This window comes from Caretta caretta, chromosome 3 (genome assembly GCF_965140235.1).
Source record: "Caretta caretta isolate rCarCar2 chromosome 3, rCarCar1.hap1, whole genome shotgun sequence".
NCBI lineage: Eukaryota > Metazoa > Chordata > Testudines > Cheloniidae > Caretta > Caretta caretta.
Genome location: NC_134208.1, coordinates 114,312,954 through 114,325,116, shown reverse-complemented (window position 1 = coordinate 114,325,116; position 12,163 = coordinate 114,312,954). Strand labels below are relative to the sequence as shown.

General features: G+C 42.2%; 1 protein-coding gene across 1 annotated transcript in view; it reads left to right on the top strand.

The window, feature by feature from the left end:
- The first annotated feature begins 2,794 nt into the window (after positions 1-2,794).
- Positions 2,795-12,163, top strand: part of PPIL4 (peptidylprolyl isomerase like 4) — a 29,674-nt gene continuing 20,305 nt past the window's right edge. Inside the window, exons 1-7 of the mRNA XM_048844271.2 lie at positions 2,795-3,027; positions 4,184-4,251; positions 4,337-4,401; positions 6,345-6,462; positions 7,271-7,413; positions 9,817-9,913; positions 11,984-12,100. Coding sequence (XP_048700228.1) covers positions 2,958-3,027; positions 4,184-4,251; positions 4,337-4,401; positions 6,345-6,462; positions 7,271-7,413; positions 9,817-9,913; positions 11,984-12,100 — 678 coding nt within the window. The 5' untranslated portion in view covers positions 2,795-2,957. The remainder of the gene's footprint in view (positions 3,028-4,183; positions 4,252-4,336; positions 4,402-6,344; positions 6,463-7,270; positions 7,414-9,816; positions 9,914-11,983; positions 12,101-12,163) is intronic.

Genomic DNA, 12,163 nt, shown 5'->3' with positions numbered 1-12,163 from the left:
ACAAAACAATTTAAAACTTTGGAGCCTGTAAGTCCACTCAGTCCTACTTCTTGTTCAGCCAATCGTTAAGAGAAACAAGTTTGTTTATATTTACGGGAGATAATGCTGCCCACTTCTTATGTACAATGTCACCTGAAAGCGAGAACAGGCGTTCGCATGGGACTGTTGTAGCCGGCATTGCTGGGTATTTACATTCCAGATATGCTAAACATTTGTATGTCCCTTCATGCTTTGACCACCATTCCAGAGGTCACGCTTCCATGCTGAATTTAAATTGATATTGTATTATTGGTTAACAGTATGATTAATTGTAACTATTTTTAAAATCTCACGCTAAATTGTGATGTTTTTTTAATAGTTTGTCAGCCCTAATTTAAATGCAGCATGGCTGTCTACTGAAGCAGTTTCCAAAAAGAAGACTCATCTATAAGAGAAGTACCACTCAACAAGGGGGCAGAAGTTCTGTTTGTGTCTGTTCACTGTGCAGTCTCACTCTGGAGGTCAGCCAGCAACATAATGCAATAAATCTATCTGGTAAATAGGGATCCTAGTGATATATTTTGCTGAATTTCATAATGGTGACAAAGCTGTTTGCAAGGATGGAATGGCAGATATAAGCATGCATCATTTGTTGGCACTTGTGAACAAGTGCATATGGGAGTATGGCATATGCATATTGCATATGGGAGTAGGTTTAAATTACATGCATTCCTAACTATGGATTGCATTCCAGTGGTAAGTCATAGTTCGTGTTTCAGTGGGTTGCGTTCTGATGAACTCTACACAACTGACACCAGGCCCATTTCTAAAGCTGCTATGATGTTCTGAGTATGGACTTTGTGATTAAATCATACTTAAAATGTACTAAACAAAAAGATAGTTATTTAGAATACTGTATGAATATGCAAACATGTAGCAAAATAAGGATCCCCTTTAGCCTTGCATTTTCAACAGAGCCTGAAGGATTCAGCACCCAACTCCCATTGAAATTAAATGGGAGTTGGGTGTCTAACTAATTCCCTCAGACGCCTCTGAAAAATCCCATCTTTGATGATCCCTATACAGGATATTTATCTAAGCGTTGACTTCCTTCCTCTCTCTTTTCCCTTCTGCTTTCACTTACCCTATAAAGCCATTCTTTCTTCTCTTCCCTTTGATGCTTTCTTCATCACTCCCTCTCTTAATTTTCCTCATTCAAAATTACATTGAATACATGTGACACTTTTTGGTGTACCCAGGACTGAGAGTCAGCCTGTTACCCCGCGTCTCTAGGGGGAGGGAGTCTTTCTTGTGGTAGTTGGGTATCAGTTTCCTGGCACCACCAGATTTTCGGTCACTCAAGCACTCTCCCAGGGCTGTCCCTAGCCATTTTGGTGCCCTACGCAGGCCCGCCCCCCCCGCCAGGCCTCCTCGGGGGCAGCACCTGCTCCCTCCCCCGCCAGGGTCTAGGCTGCACTCAAGGCCTGCGGGGCCCAAGGGGCAGGAGCTGTGGGGGCCAGTTGGGGGGGGGCCCACAGGCCCAGAGTGGTTCGGGGAATTAGCAGGGGGCTGGGAGCAGCCCGTTCCGCTTCCCTCGCCCCGGCCCCAGCCGTGTTGCTTGTGGGAGGGGTCCCCTGCACTCACCAGCAGCAGTGGGAAGTGGAGCAGCCTGACCCCAGCCTGCTCTACTCAGCCAGCTTCCAGCTGCGGCGCTCTGCTTCCCGCCGCCGGTGAGTGCTGGGGTCGGTCCCCCTTCACGGGCAGCGGGAAGCGGAGCGACTCGGCTAGGAGCTGGCTGAGTAGAGCGGGCTGGGGCCGAGTTGCTCTGCTTTCTGGTTCTGCCGGCGAGTGCGGGGTCGCTGGGGGAAGACGTGGAATGGGGGCGGAGCTGGGGGAAGGGTAAGAGGTGGGGTGGAGGGAGTTGTTCAGGGCCCCCACGCCCCGAGGGACGGCCCTGCCCCTTGCAGTGGGCGGCGGCCAAGGGATAAGGCTGGTTGCCGGAGCTGGTGCTACCGCGTATGCAGCTCGCAGCTGCCTAGGGCACCATGAAATTTGGGGCAATTTGGTGCCCCACGCAGCTGCGTATGCCTAGGGACGGCCCTGCACTCTCCTAACTCACCTTGCAGGCTAACCATACGTACACCCCAAGCCCCCCTGAATCATTCTCCTGTGATTTCCAGCCCCTGACACTCGTTACTTACAGAAGTTCCAGATGCTACAAAATCAGTGCCTGTTGGCGATTAAAATATTAAATAGCACAATGATAGCCCCCACCCCATAGCATTAGCAAAGATAAAGCAGAGCAGTGCTCATGATAATGAAAAATAACATTTTAAAAAGTCCGTGATTTAAAGGTGCGAAACCACACGCTGCCAGTGGATGAGAAGAACAAGGTAGCCCCACGTCAGGCCCCCACCAGCAGCTGCTGAGACAAATCAGTGAAGGGCCCGGAGGTTTTAGGCAGACACACTTTGACAAGGGACGCTTTTAACACAAGCAAGTACGGCTGTCTGTGTAAAACACCTCACAGAACCCCGCCTCTCTCAGCAGCTCCATCCACCTTTGTAGCCGGCTGCATGAAGCGAAACAGCTCCCACCCCCCACAGCCCCAATCCCATAACCCCTGCAGGCAGACTCAGCGCGCACGCGCGCACTCCCCCTGCCACTGCCAATCAGAGCAGCGCATGCGCCTTGCCTACCCTCACCCCCCTGTGCGGACAGTGCCCCGCCCCTCCGCTCCGCCCACCCTGCCCCTTTTTGTTGTTGCGTCACACCGCCCGCCCAAGTGAGGGCAGAGGGTGAGGCGGGCGGCGGCTTCAATAGGTGTCACTGAGCACGTTCAGCTTGCGCGGGCGCGCTCCATAGCTGCAGAGCCGAAAGTTGCTGCCTCTCCCCTCTGAGTCTCCCGGAGGCAGCGGCGGGAGGGACGCGCTGCGGGGCCTGGCGCCGCGTTGTTGTGGTTCCGGGGCGCGGCGGCCATGGCTGTGCTGCTGGAGACCACGGTGGGCGACCTGGTGGTCGACCTGTACACGGAGGAGAGGCCCAGAGGTGAGGGGGGCGCGGGGGGGGGGGGCGCTGGGGAGTTGCAGCGGGGGGGGCGCGTTGGGGGCAGACCCACCCAGTGCAAACGTCCCGCTCCTTCAACTGAGGAGGGCGGAGGCCACAGAGTTTAGGATAACGCCAATGGCGCGGTGCTGTGCGGGGGGGGCGACTCCTAGGGGTGGGAGTGGGGGGTGGGTGAGTTCAAAAGCAGGGCGCCAGTAGGGTCACGGAGCAGATCATGTGGTGATGCTGACTGTGCTTTAGCTCTCCTGGGCGATACGGTCACAGAATGAAAATGAGGGGTTGATTGCATTTGACTTGACTCACCCACTCCATGCATCTGAAGAAGTGGGTTTTTTACCCACGAAGCCTTATGCCTAAATAAATCTGTTAGTCTTTAAGGTGCTACCGGACTCCTTGTTTTTGTGGATACAGACTAACACAGCTACCCCCTTTGATACTTAACACTCTTAAGGAACCCCTTGTTGGGGGCTTGCAGTAATCCTGCCCTTTTCTGGTTTGCAGTTCTCATAAAGTGTGCACAAATATTTATTTATTTATTTTAGTTGAAAAAAATGCATGTTGGAGATTACATTCGCTATACCAAATTAGGTCCTTGATTCTGTGTTTGGGTGGGTGTAAGGACGTTAGGATAAAAGATGCTTACTCTGGTAAGTTAAATGTGTGTACTTGCAGGATGAGGGCCTTAGTTTCCACATTTAATTTCAGGGGGATGTGGAAATTTATTACTCTGTTTTTTTTTTCTAATTATAAACAACAATTTTGGTTGGGAACTCCTTTTCTTCTACTACAGACACTATACATCTTATTTTTAAGTCTCTAAAATATTCAGTAAGTGTAATAGTTTTTAAATTGAAAAACCAACATTGACTTTTTCCTTGGTAGACATTAATTGGGGAAGGCCAAGGAGGGTAGAATGTGTGCTGATCTTTGTTATACAACTGTTCATATTTAGGATTCTAAATATTGCTGGATGTGGGATTTAAGAAGGGAAAATGCATAGTATTTAATCTTTTCCATACGTGTGCGGAAGGCTTTAGAATCAAGGTTAATAAAGTCCCAGTACAGCCAAAAAGAAAAGATCCATGTGCAAATCACATTAACAGGTTTTTTTAGTAAATTTCAATATAATTTCTTGCAGCTTGTCAGAACTTTCTGAAGCTTTGCAAAATCAAGTACTACAACTACTGCCTCATTCACAATGTACAGGTGAGTGTTTATAATAGATTTTTATTTCCTTCTTTGTCTACATCCATAAGTAGACTAATACCTTGTGTATCTTGCATTGTTACAGAGGGATTTTATTATACAAACTGGTGACCCCTTGGGGACTGGCCGTGGAGGGGAGTCCATCTTTTGGTGAGTAAAACCTACCTAAAATGAAATAGGCCTAATTTGGGAGTATAGTTGACCCAGTTTGCACTTGCTGAATGTCCTACTGAATCGTTGTTGGGAGATGAGAGCTTCTTTTGGCTCATACATCTTGTCATTCCTCATGCTATCTTTTGATCCTAGACACTTAGTTTTTTTTCGGGACAGCGTGCTGCTTCTGTTCTAAATCAAATCAATAATGGGTGTAATTGTGAGCAGGTGACTGTACGTTAGGCTGCTGTGCTATGTGTCCTACATAGCTGCTCTGTGGAAGTAAACACATTTTTCTACTGTAGTGCTGAGAACTATGATTTACTGCACTTACATTTTGCTTGTGATGGAGAGGAAGCAGGCGACTATAGTAAAAATTCCTGTATTCATGTGTCCACTCCCCGAGCTCCCTTTCCAAGTCAATAAAACTGTTGCTTGGGCTCACATTTTAACTACATTAAATACATGAAGTGTGCTTTTTGGAAATAGATAATTGGAGAGTCTTGTGTTTGAGTGTTTTTTAAGAGGGATGCATTAAAATTGGTGTTAGGAAGAAAATTAAGTTTCTTATAAAAATCAGTTTTCTATAGTGATGCACCTGAAGAAACATGCAGACAGGTAAGATAGAATTCTGGCTGACTGCATAATCTTCCAGATTATTTTTCCTTTGAAACTGATGTTCTAGAGGGAAAATCAAGTTCAAGTTGCAGGGGGAAAAAACCCTGTATTTACCGCATAGTTGATGAATACTTCTCATGTAACTATCTGCAGCCAATAGACTTGCAAACTGGCTAATGCTACTCCAGACCTCCGTAATACAGACCTTTAAGGAAGTACACCAAATAATTTTGCAGCTGTTCTATGCTATGTTATGCTACAATGGAGTTAGGGAGACCTGGTTACAAACTTTTACCCACGCTATAGGGTAGATGGGGACCAAACTGTGTCCCTGTAAGTGGTTTAAAACTTTTGACAATCCAGAGTTCTGGTGTATTATTATTCTGGTCTGTTACCAGTCACTCCTGGGATCTTCTCTTCCGTTGCACTTTTTCATATTATACACTGATTTTTCTTTCCCTGCCTGGCTCTTTGATGTGCTCTGTCAAAAGTAGAATCTTCTAAAAGAGTGGCAGGCTGACTTACTTCCCTCTTCTGTTCTACTGTTCGCCTCTGAGAATACAGATCCATTCTGAGGATGTTATCTTTTTTTATTGCTGAACAGGACTGAAATGTGGGGGTTTCAGTTCTTGGTGCAATGTAAACTGATATAAGCCATGTTGAAATGGATTTAAGAGTGCACATGTAGGTTCATAATCAGTTTAAAATCATAACTTTATGTGTAAGCCAGATCTCTCACCTGGGGGAGAACAATGTGAGATCAAGATCAGACATTGAGACTTAAAATCACTGCATCGAGTCCTGTATGCCTTGAAAGCTAATGTGTAAAATGAAGTTTGCAGCTTTTTCTGTTCAGATGATGAATTTTAGTCTATGAACAAGCTATTTAATTGCTTTTACTTTGTTTTATAAGGAGAATTTGATGCACAAGTGCCATTTATATTTGATAAAGTGAATTATGCTTTTAATTCCTTGCACACTGTACTGAAAGTACATTTTGACAGTAGCTTCTAGCAAATTACATGCTAGTATCTACCAGAGATGTCAGAAAGTATTTTCTAATATGCTTAAAACCCCCTAATTCTGTAGAATGTCTGCAGGGAAAGAGCTGTTAACATTATCTGCATTATGGGGGGTGGCTGGGTAATCCTATAGTCACAGTATAAATGTATAGTGTAAAGTGATCATTTTCTTTGAGCATTCTTATTATAACATATTTTTGTAAATTATTTTGTCTTGTTCACTGTTGTATAACGCTTGTTTCACTGTCAGCATTTTTTAATCTTGCTGCCTCATAACATATTTATTGTATATATTTTCAGTAAACTCTATGGTGATCAAGCTAGATTTTTTGAGGCAGAAAAAGTGCCAAGAATTAAGCACAAGAAAAAGGGAACCGTGTCAATGGTGAACAATGGCAATGATCAACATGGATCTCAGGTCAGCACACAGTGTTGAGAGGCTTTGCTATAACTCTGGAATAGCAAAGAGGGAAACTCCACAGTTTAAAAAATGTGCATAACAATGAAAATAACACACAATTGCTGTTCCTTATTGTTAAAAGGATATTGATGAGGTATTCATATTTTTTCAAATGATTCTAGAGCTTCCTAGTTATAATAAACTCTCTAACTTGGAAGCTGAAATCCTACCTTAATAACATGTTTTCTTCATCATCAGGTGCACTTATTGGCTCATTATTGTAGAGCTGCTCAAAGGTGCTAGGCTGATAAAATAATCATTAACAATAACGTTGTTTAGGTAGAAGAGGACTGAAAGGGACAGTGTGGCGGTTAACCTGGCCTAATGTGTAGTATTCCCTACGTATACTTCAAAAAAAATTTATTTTTTAAAATCTGCTCCTGTGCTCCTGGACAAATCTGTCAGTTCCTCCTAGCTGGAGCTGTGTCCAGCTAAATATAGCAATGAGCAAGACTTTTCCAATTTGATTGTAAAGCCTGGGTTGCAATTGTCATTCATTATTGTGTTGGTTAACCATATGGTCTGTTCTAAATTAACGGTGGAGGGCTAGATGCTCAGCTGGTGTAAACTGTCATAGTTCCATTAAAGCCAATGGAGCTACATCAGTTTACGCTGCTTGAAGGTCTGTTCCTGTCCTCTCCCATTGAAGTCAATGGTAAAACTCCCACTTACTTCAGTGGGCACGGTGTCAGGCCCAAAATTATATGGAGATTCTAAAAATTTTACAGTTTACTTGTAAACAGGTTTTTTCATCTTGTCCTTGTAGTTTCTTATTACTACAGGGGAAAACCTAGATTACCTTGATGGTGTGCACACAGTGTTTGGAGAAGTAACAGAAGGCATGGATGTATTAAAGAAAATTAACGAGACCTTCGTTGACAAGGAATTTGTTCCTTATCAAGACATCAGGTATGACTAGGTTTAACTTCGTAGCTTAGTGGTGACAAAGTGCTGGAGGCTAACTTATTAGCCAGCCCTCAGATCACTTAGGCACAAATTAGTTTCTATGGAGAAGGCCGACTGGGGAGTATGTGGCTAATTAGCTGATCAGTCTCGAGACTGATGAACCAGTTAGACACCAGCTGAGGGTGACACAGGAAGGAAGGGACAGAAGATTAGGTTAATTGAACCCTGTCTATTCTGGAATTCTAAGGAAGGGAGGTCTCTGTGCCTCTCTGGCCCTGCAGGAAGGGGCAAGAAACCACTGTTAATGCTTAGCTGCACAGGACTGTATTGGGGTTGGTGGCAGGAATATAAATAAATAATATGGAGGTGCTACTTACTGGAGAGTCAGAGAGGTTTGTGGGTATCAGAGGGTGGGAATGGAATCTGCCCTCTTACAGAGGGTGTGTTGTGATTTTTGTAAGAACTGGCTCATTGATCTTTCTGTAAATAGAGTTAATATGGCAATGTCAGGACACTTGTTAAAGTATCTAGTATGTTTCTTCGTTCCATTATTACTGGTAAAATATTGTGTAATTATATGTTATGGGGGACTTACTAAATGACTTTAGAGGAAGATGCATTGACTAGATCATGCTGTCTTATCAACTGAAAGAGAAGCTGTAGGCCCCAGACCTGTAAGCTCAGATGGACCCTGCATCTGCACATAGCAACATTGGGAATTTGCAGGATTGGGTCCATAGATGGGATGGATGTTGTTGTCCAGACCATCCAAAATAATGTTTATAATGTTGTTCATCTGTGTATGCGGTGTTGTAGGTGTGTTAGTCCCAGGATATGAGAGATACTAGGTGGGTGAGGTAATTTCTTTTACTGGAACAACTTCTATTGGTGAGAGACAAGCTTACACACAGATCTTCAGGTCTGGGACATGTACTCAGTGTCAAAACTAAGTACAAGGTGGAACAGATTGTGCAGCATAAGTAGGTAGCACATATTTCAAGGGATCATTCAAGGTGAAGTGGCCTGTTAACACCTCTCTAATCATAGAGGGAAAAAGGAGAGGAAGAAAAAGCTGGGGGAGGAGGTTAGTGGGTTATAGATTATTGTAATAAACCATAAATCTAGTTTCTGTATTCAGTCCATGATTTTTAGTGTCTATAAATTTAAGCTCCCAGGCTTGTCTACTGAAAGTGTTATGCAGGTTTCCTTTGAGGATGAGAACTGAGTGGTCAGATATAGAGTGATCTCATTGTGAAAAATGTTCACACACACAAGTGATAGGGTGTTTTTTGTCTTTTTATAACTTTTTGGGAATGTAGTGATGGGGCATTTAGTGCGCTGGATGAGGTACAGCGCATGTTGACAGGCATGTGTAAGGACCAACGGATCTTGAAAGGTGCGTTGTTGGGGGATGTTGATCATTATTGCAGTTCAGATATATCTACAGATTTTTGTATGTGCTCATCTAGCAGGCTCTGTTGCTTTTAGTTGATATATTTTGGTCTGTGGGGAGCTTGCTTCTGATGGTGAGGTTGGGATGGGGTTGTTTGAAGGCCAGAAGAGGGGGGCAGTTCAGGAAAGATTTACTTCAGGATATGGTTCCCATAGTGTATAGGTTGTAATTGTTTGATACCCCTGCCTCCCATATGGGTTCCAGTGTGGGTTGTTGGTGACAATTAGAGGTGTGCAGACAGAGGAGGCATTATTTCCATATTGAAGCAGGTTCTCTCGAGGAATTTGGGTGACTTGTTCCATGATGTGAGCTACTTCTCTAGTGGACTACCCTTGCTTGTTGAAGGTGGTCTTAAGTGTGTTAAGATGAATATCCCAGACTTTCTCCTTGGAGCATATTCTGTGGTATCTGAGTGTCTGTTTGTAGATAACAGATTTCTTGGTGTGTTTGGATTGGTTACTGGATCTGTGAAGGTGTCTGTGGTGATCTGTTTCTTCTATATTAATCTGTGTACCACTTTCGGACAGTTCAGCTGTATTTTTGTTTTGATTCCATGTAGCCAAAATTAACTGTAGGATGCACTAAGTGGGGAGTTAAGAGGGCAAGAGGTTGAAATGAAGACTTTACTCGTAAACTAGATTAAATGTTGGTCAAGGAATAAACAAGTACATTAAAAAAACAATTGTTTATTAATAAAAATACTTGGTTTATTCCTTGTATCCTAGCAGCCTGTGTGCACATCTGAACTGGCTTTATTAATCGTTATATATGAGTACGTAGAATTTAGTATGTAGTTATACAGAGTATTTGTCTAGCCCTGTAGTAGGATATAATCTCTACTAGTATCCCTAACATTAATTGATGAACATGGAATCAAAGTAAGCTAGTTTTAAACCAATTAAAATGCTGACTCTTATACTGGACTTGACTTGACTTTTTAAATTTCCCATTAGGATAAATCATACAGTGATATTAGATGATCCATTTGATGACCCCTCTGGTTTAATAATACCTGACTGCTCCCCAGAGCCCAGCAAGGAACAACTAGATGTAAGTACTGCCAACAGCTTCTTGGGAAGGTGTTGAAAATGAATAAATGTGCTAACTAGTTTCCCCTATGGCCCACATTCAGCAAAGCACGTGAATAGTCCATTTAAGTCAAATAGACTACTCGTGCTTAAAGTTAAACATGCAAGGAAGTGTTTAGCAAAATAAGATGTTTAGCCAATATGCAATTACACATTTCTTGAGTGGAGGAAGATTTCTGAAGATCTATATATAGGAATTGGGAAAAGGTTCAGAAAAGGGCAACAAAAATTATCAGGGGTATGGAATGGCTTCCATATGAGGAGAGATTAATAAGACTGGGACTTTTCAGCTTGGAAAAGAGATGACTAAGAGGAGATATGTTAGAGGTCTATAAAATCATGACTGATATGGAGAAAGTAAATAAGGAAGTGTTATTTACTCCTCATAACACAAAACTAGGGGTAACCAAATGAAATTAATAGGCAGCAGATTTAAAGCAAACAAAAGGAAGTATTTCTTCATACAACACACAGTTAACTTTTGGAACTCCTTGCCAGAGGAGGATGTTGTGAAGGCCAAGACTATAACAGGGTTCAAAAAAGAACTAGATAAGTTCATGGAGGATAGGCCCATCAGTGGCTGATGGGCAGGGATGGTGTCCCTGCCTCTGTTGGATCACTTGATGATTGCCTGTTCTGTTCATTCCTTATCCACTGGGACCTGGCATTGGCCACTGTCGGAACACAGCATACTAGTCTAGATGGACCTTCACAGCACAGTTGTACTTGAAGTGACCTCTATGGTTACAAAGCAAATAACTATTACAATTTTGAAGAAGAGAACAAAAAAAAGATCAGGGTGTTTCCAGTTGTGACTGTGTATAGTGGGATGGGATGCAAAGACTTACTTTATAATTCACACTACAAAGAGAAAAGCTGTAATGTTATTTTAATAGTAATGAACCTGTCGTCTGAAATGCCCAGCTCTGGCATTGTTTCCTTGATACATTCTTCTGGAAGAATCAAAAAAATCACTGCTAACTTATTTTCTTTTTACAGTATAAAATGAAGTTTATCCTTTTATTCCCTTTTTTTCAATAAGAAACATTATCAGCATTTCCACACAAAAGAAAATTATTGTTAAACTGGAAAGTATTATTTCACATACAAGCAGACACGCTGATTTGTTTCGTTTGTATTCTAGGCAGAAGGGATTTGCAGAACAATTCAGCTTATTATGTTTTCTTACCTTGCAGTTATTGGAGCTGCTGAAAGGAAATATCTTTTGTCTGGGAGCAATGTTTCAAACAATAAATTGACTAGAGAAGTTACATGTTTTAAAAAAAGTTTTAACAGATACCTTAGTGATGAGTTTGGTATAGGAACTTAATTAGAATAGAGGGTATACCAAAATTTGTCTAATATATCCACAAGTCTAAACACTGCATATGGAGCTTGATAGCGCAGTGTATGTTAGACAAACACTTGAAAGTTTTATAATCAGACACTTGCAGAGGAAAAACAGGGATACACCAGTTAGCTTTAGTGAAATGTTTTGAAATAAGAGAACTTGTTGGAGGAGAATTTAAAATGGCCAATATTTTGTTGTAGGAATGTTTTTGTTTGGAATACTTGACTAAATACAATAGTATAAAATATACAGTTCCTGTAATTGTATTCTGTTAAATTGAAGTCCTGCTAGATGAGGCAGAAATCTTCAATACTACTTGTATACTCATTTCAATAAAGAAATATTAAAAAAAAAAGGGGGGGGGGGAGGGGTACTCCCCTAAATAGAAACAAGCTGGCAGGTATGTTGGGGATACATTTGGTATAATAGAGGTGAAAGACTCCATATTGTCTAATTGAATCTAGCCCAGGTTGACTGTGATAGAAGCTCATTACCATGTGTAGGCTGCTTAGTTGTCTGTCTGACCAGAATGAATGATCTTAGCCTAATGGTTCAGGGATATAGTCTTAGTTTCACAACACACACAATCCCAGACTGAGGTAGAGTTTTAGTATTAAGAAAAATAAAGGCTTACCCATGGGTCAGTATTAAAATGCTATTTTTTTTTCCAATTTCTCATAGAGTGGCAGAATAAGAGCAGATGAAGAAATTGATGACTTCAAAGGAAAGTCTGTTGATGAAGTGGAAGAAATTCAGGCAGAGAAAGAAGCAAAAACTCAGGCCATTCTTTTGGAAATGGTAAACATCAGTTTTGTGTTTTGGGGTTTTTTGGTCTTGTCAGATGTAATTTCTTTGTGTATA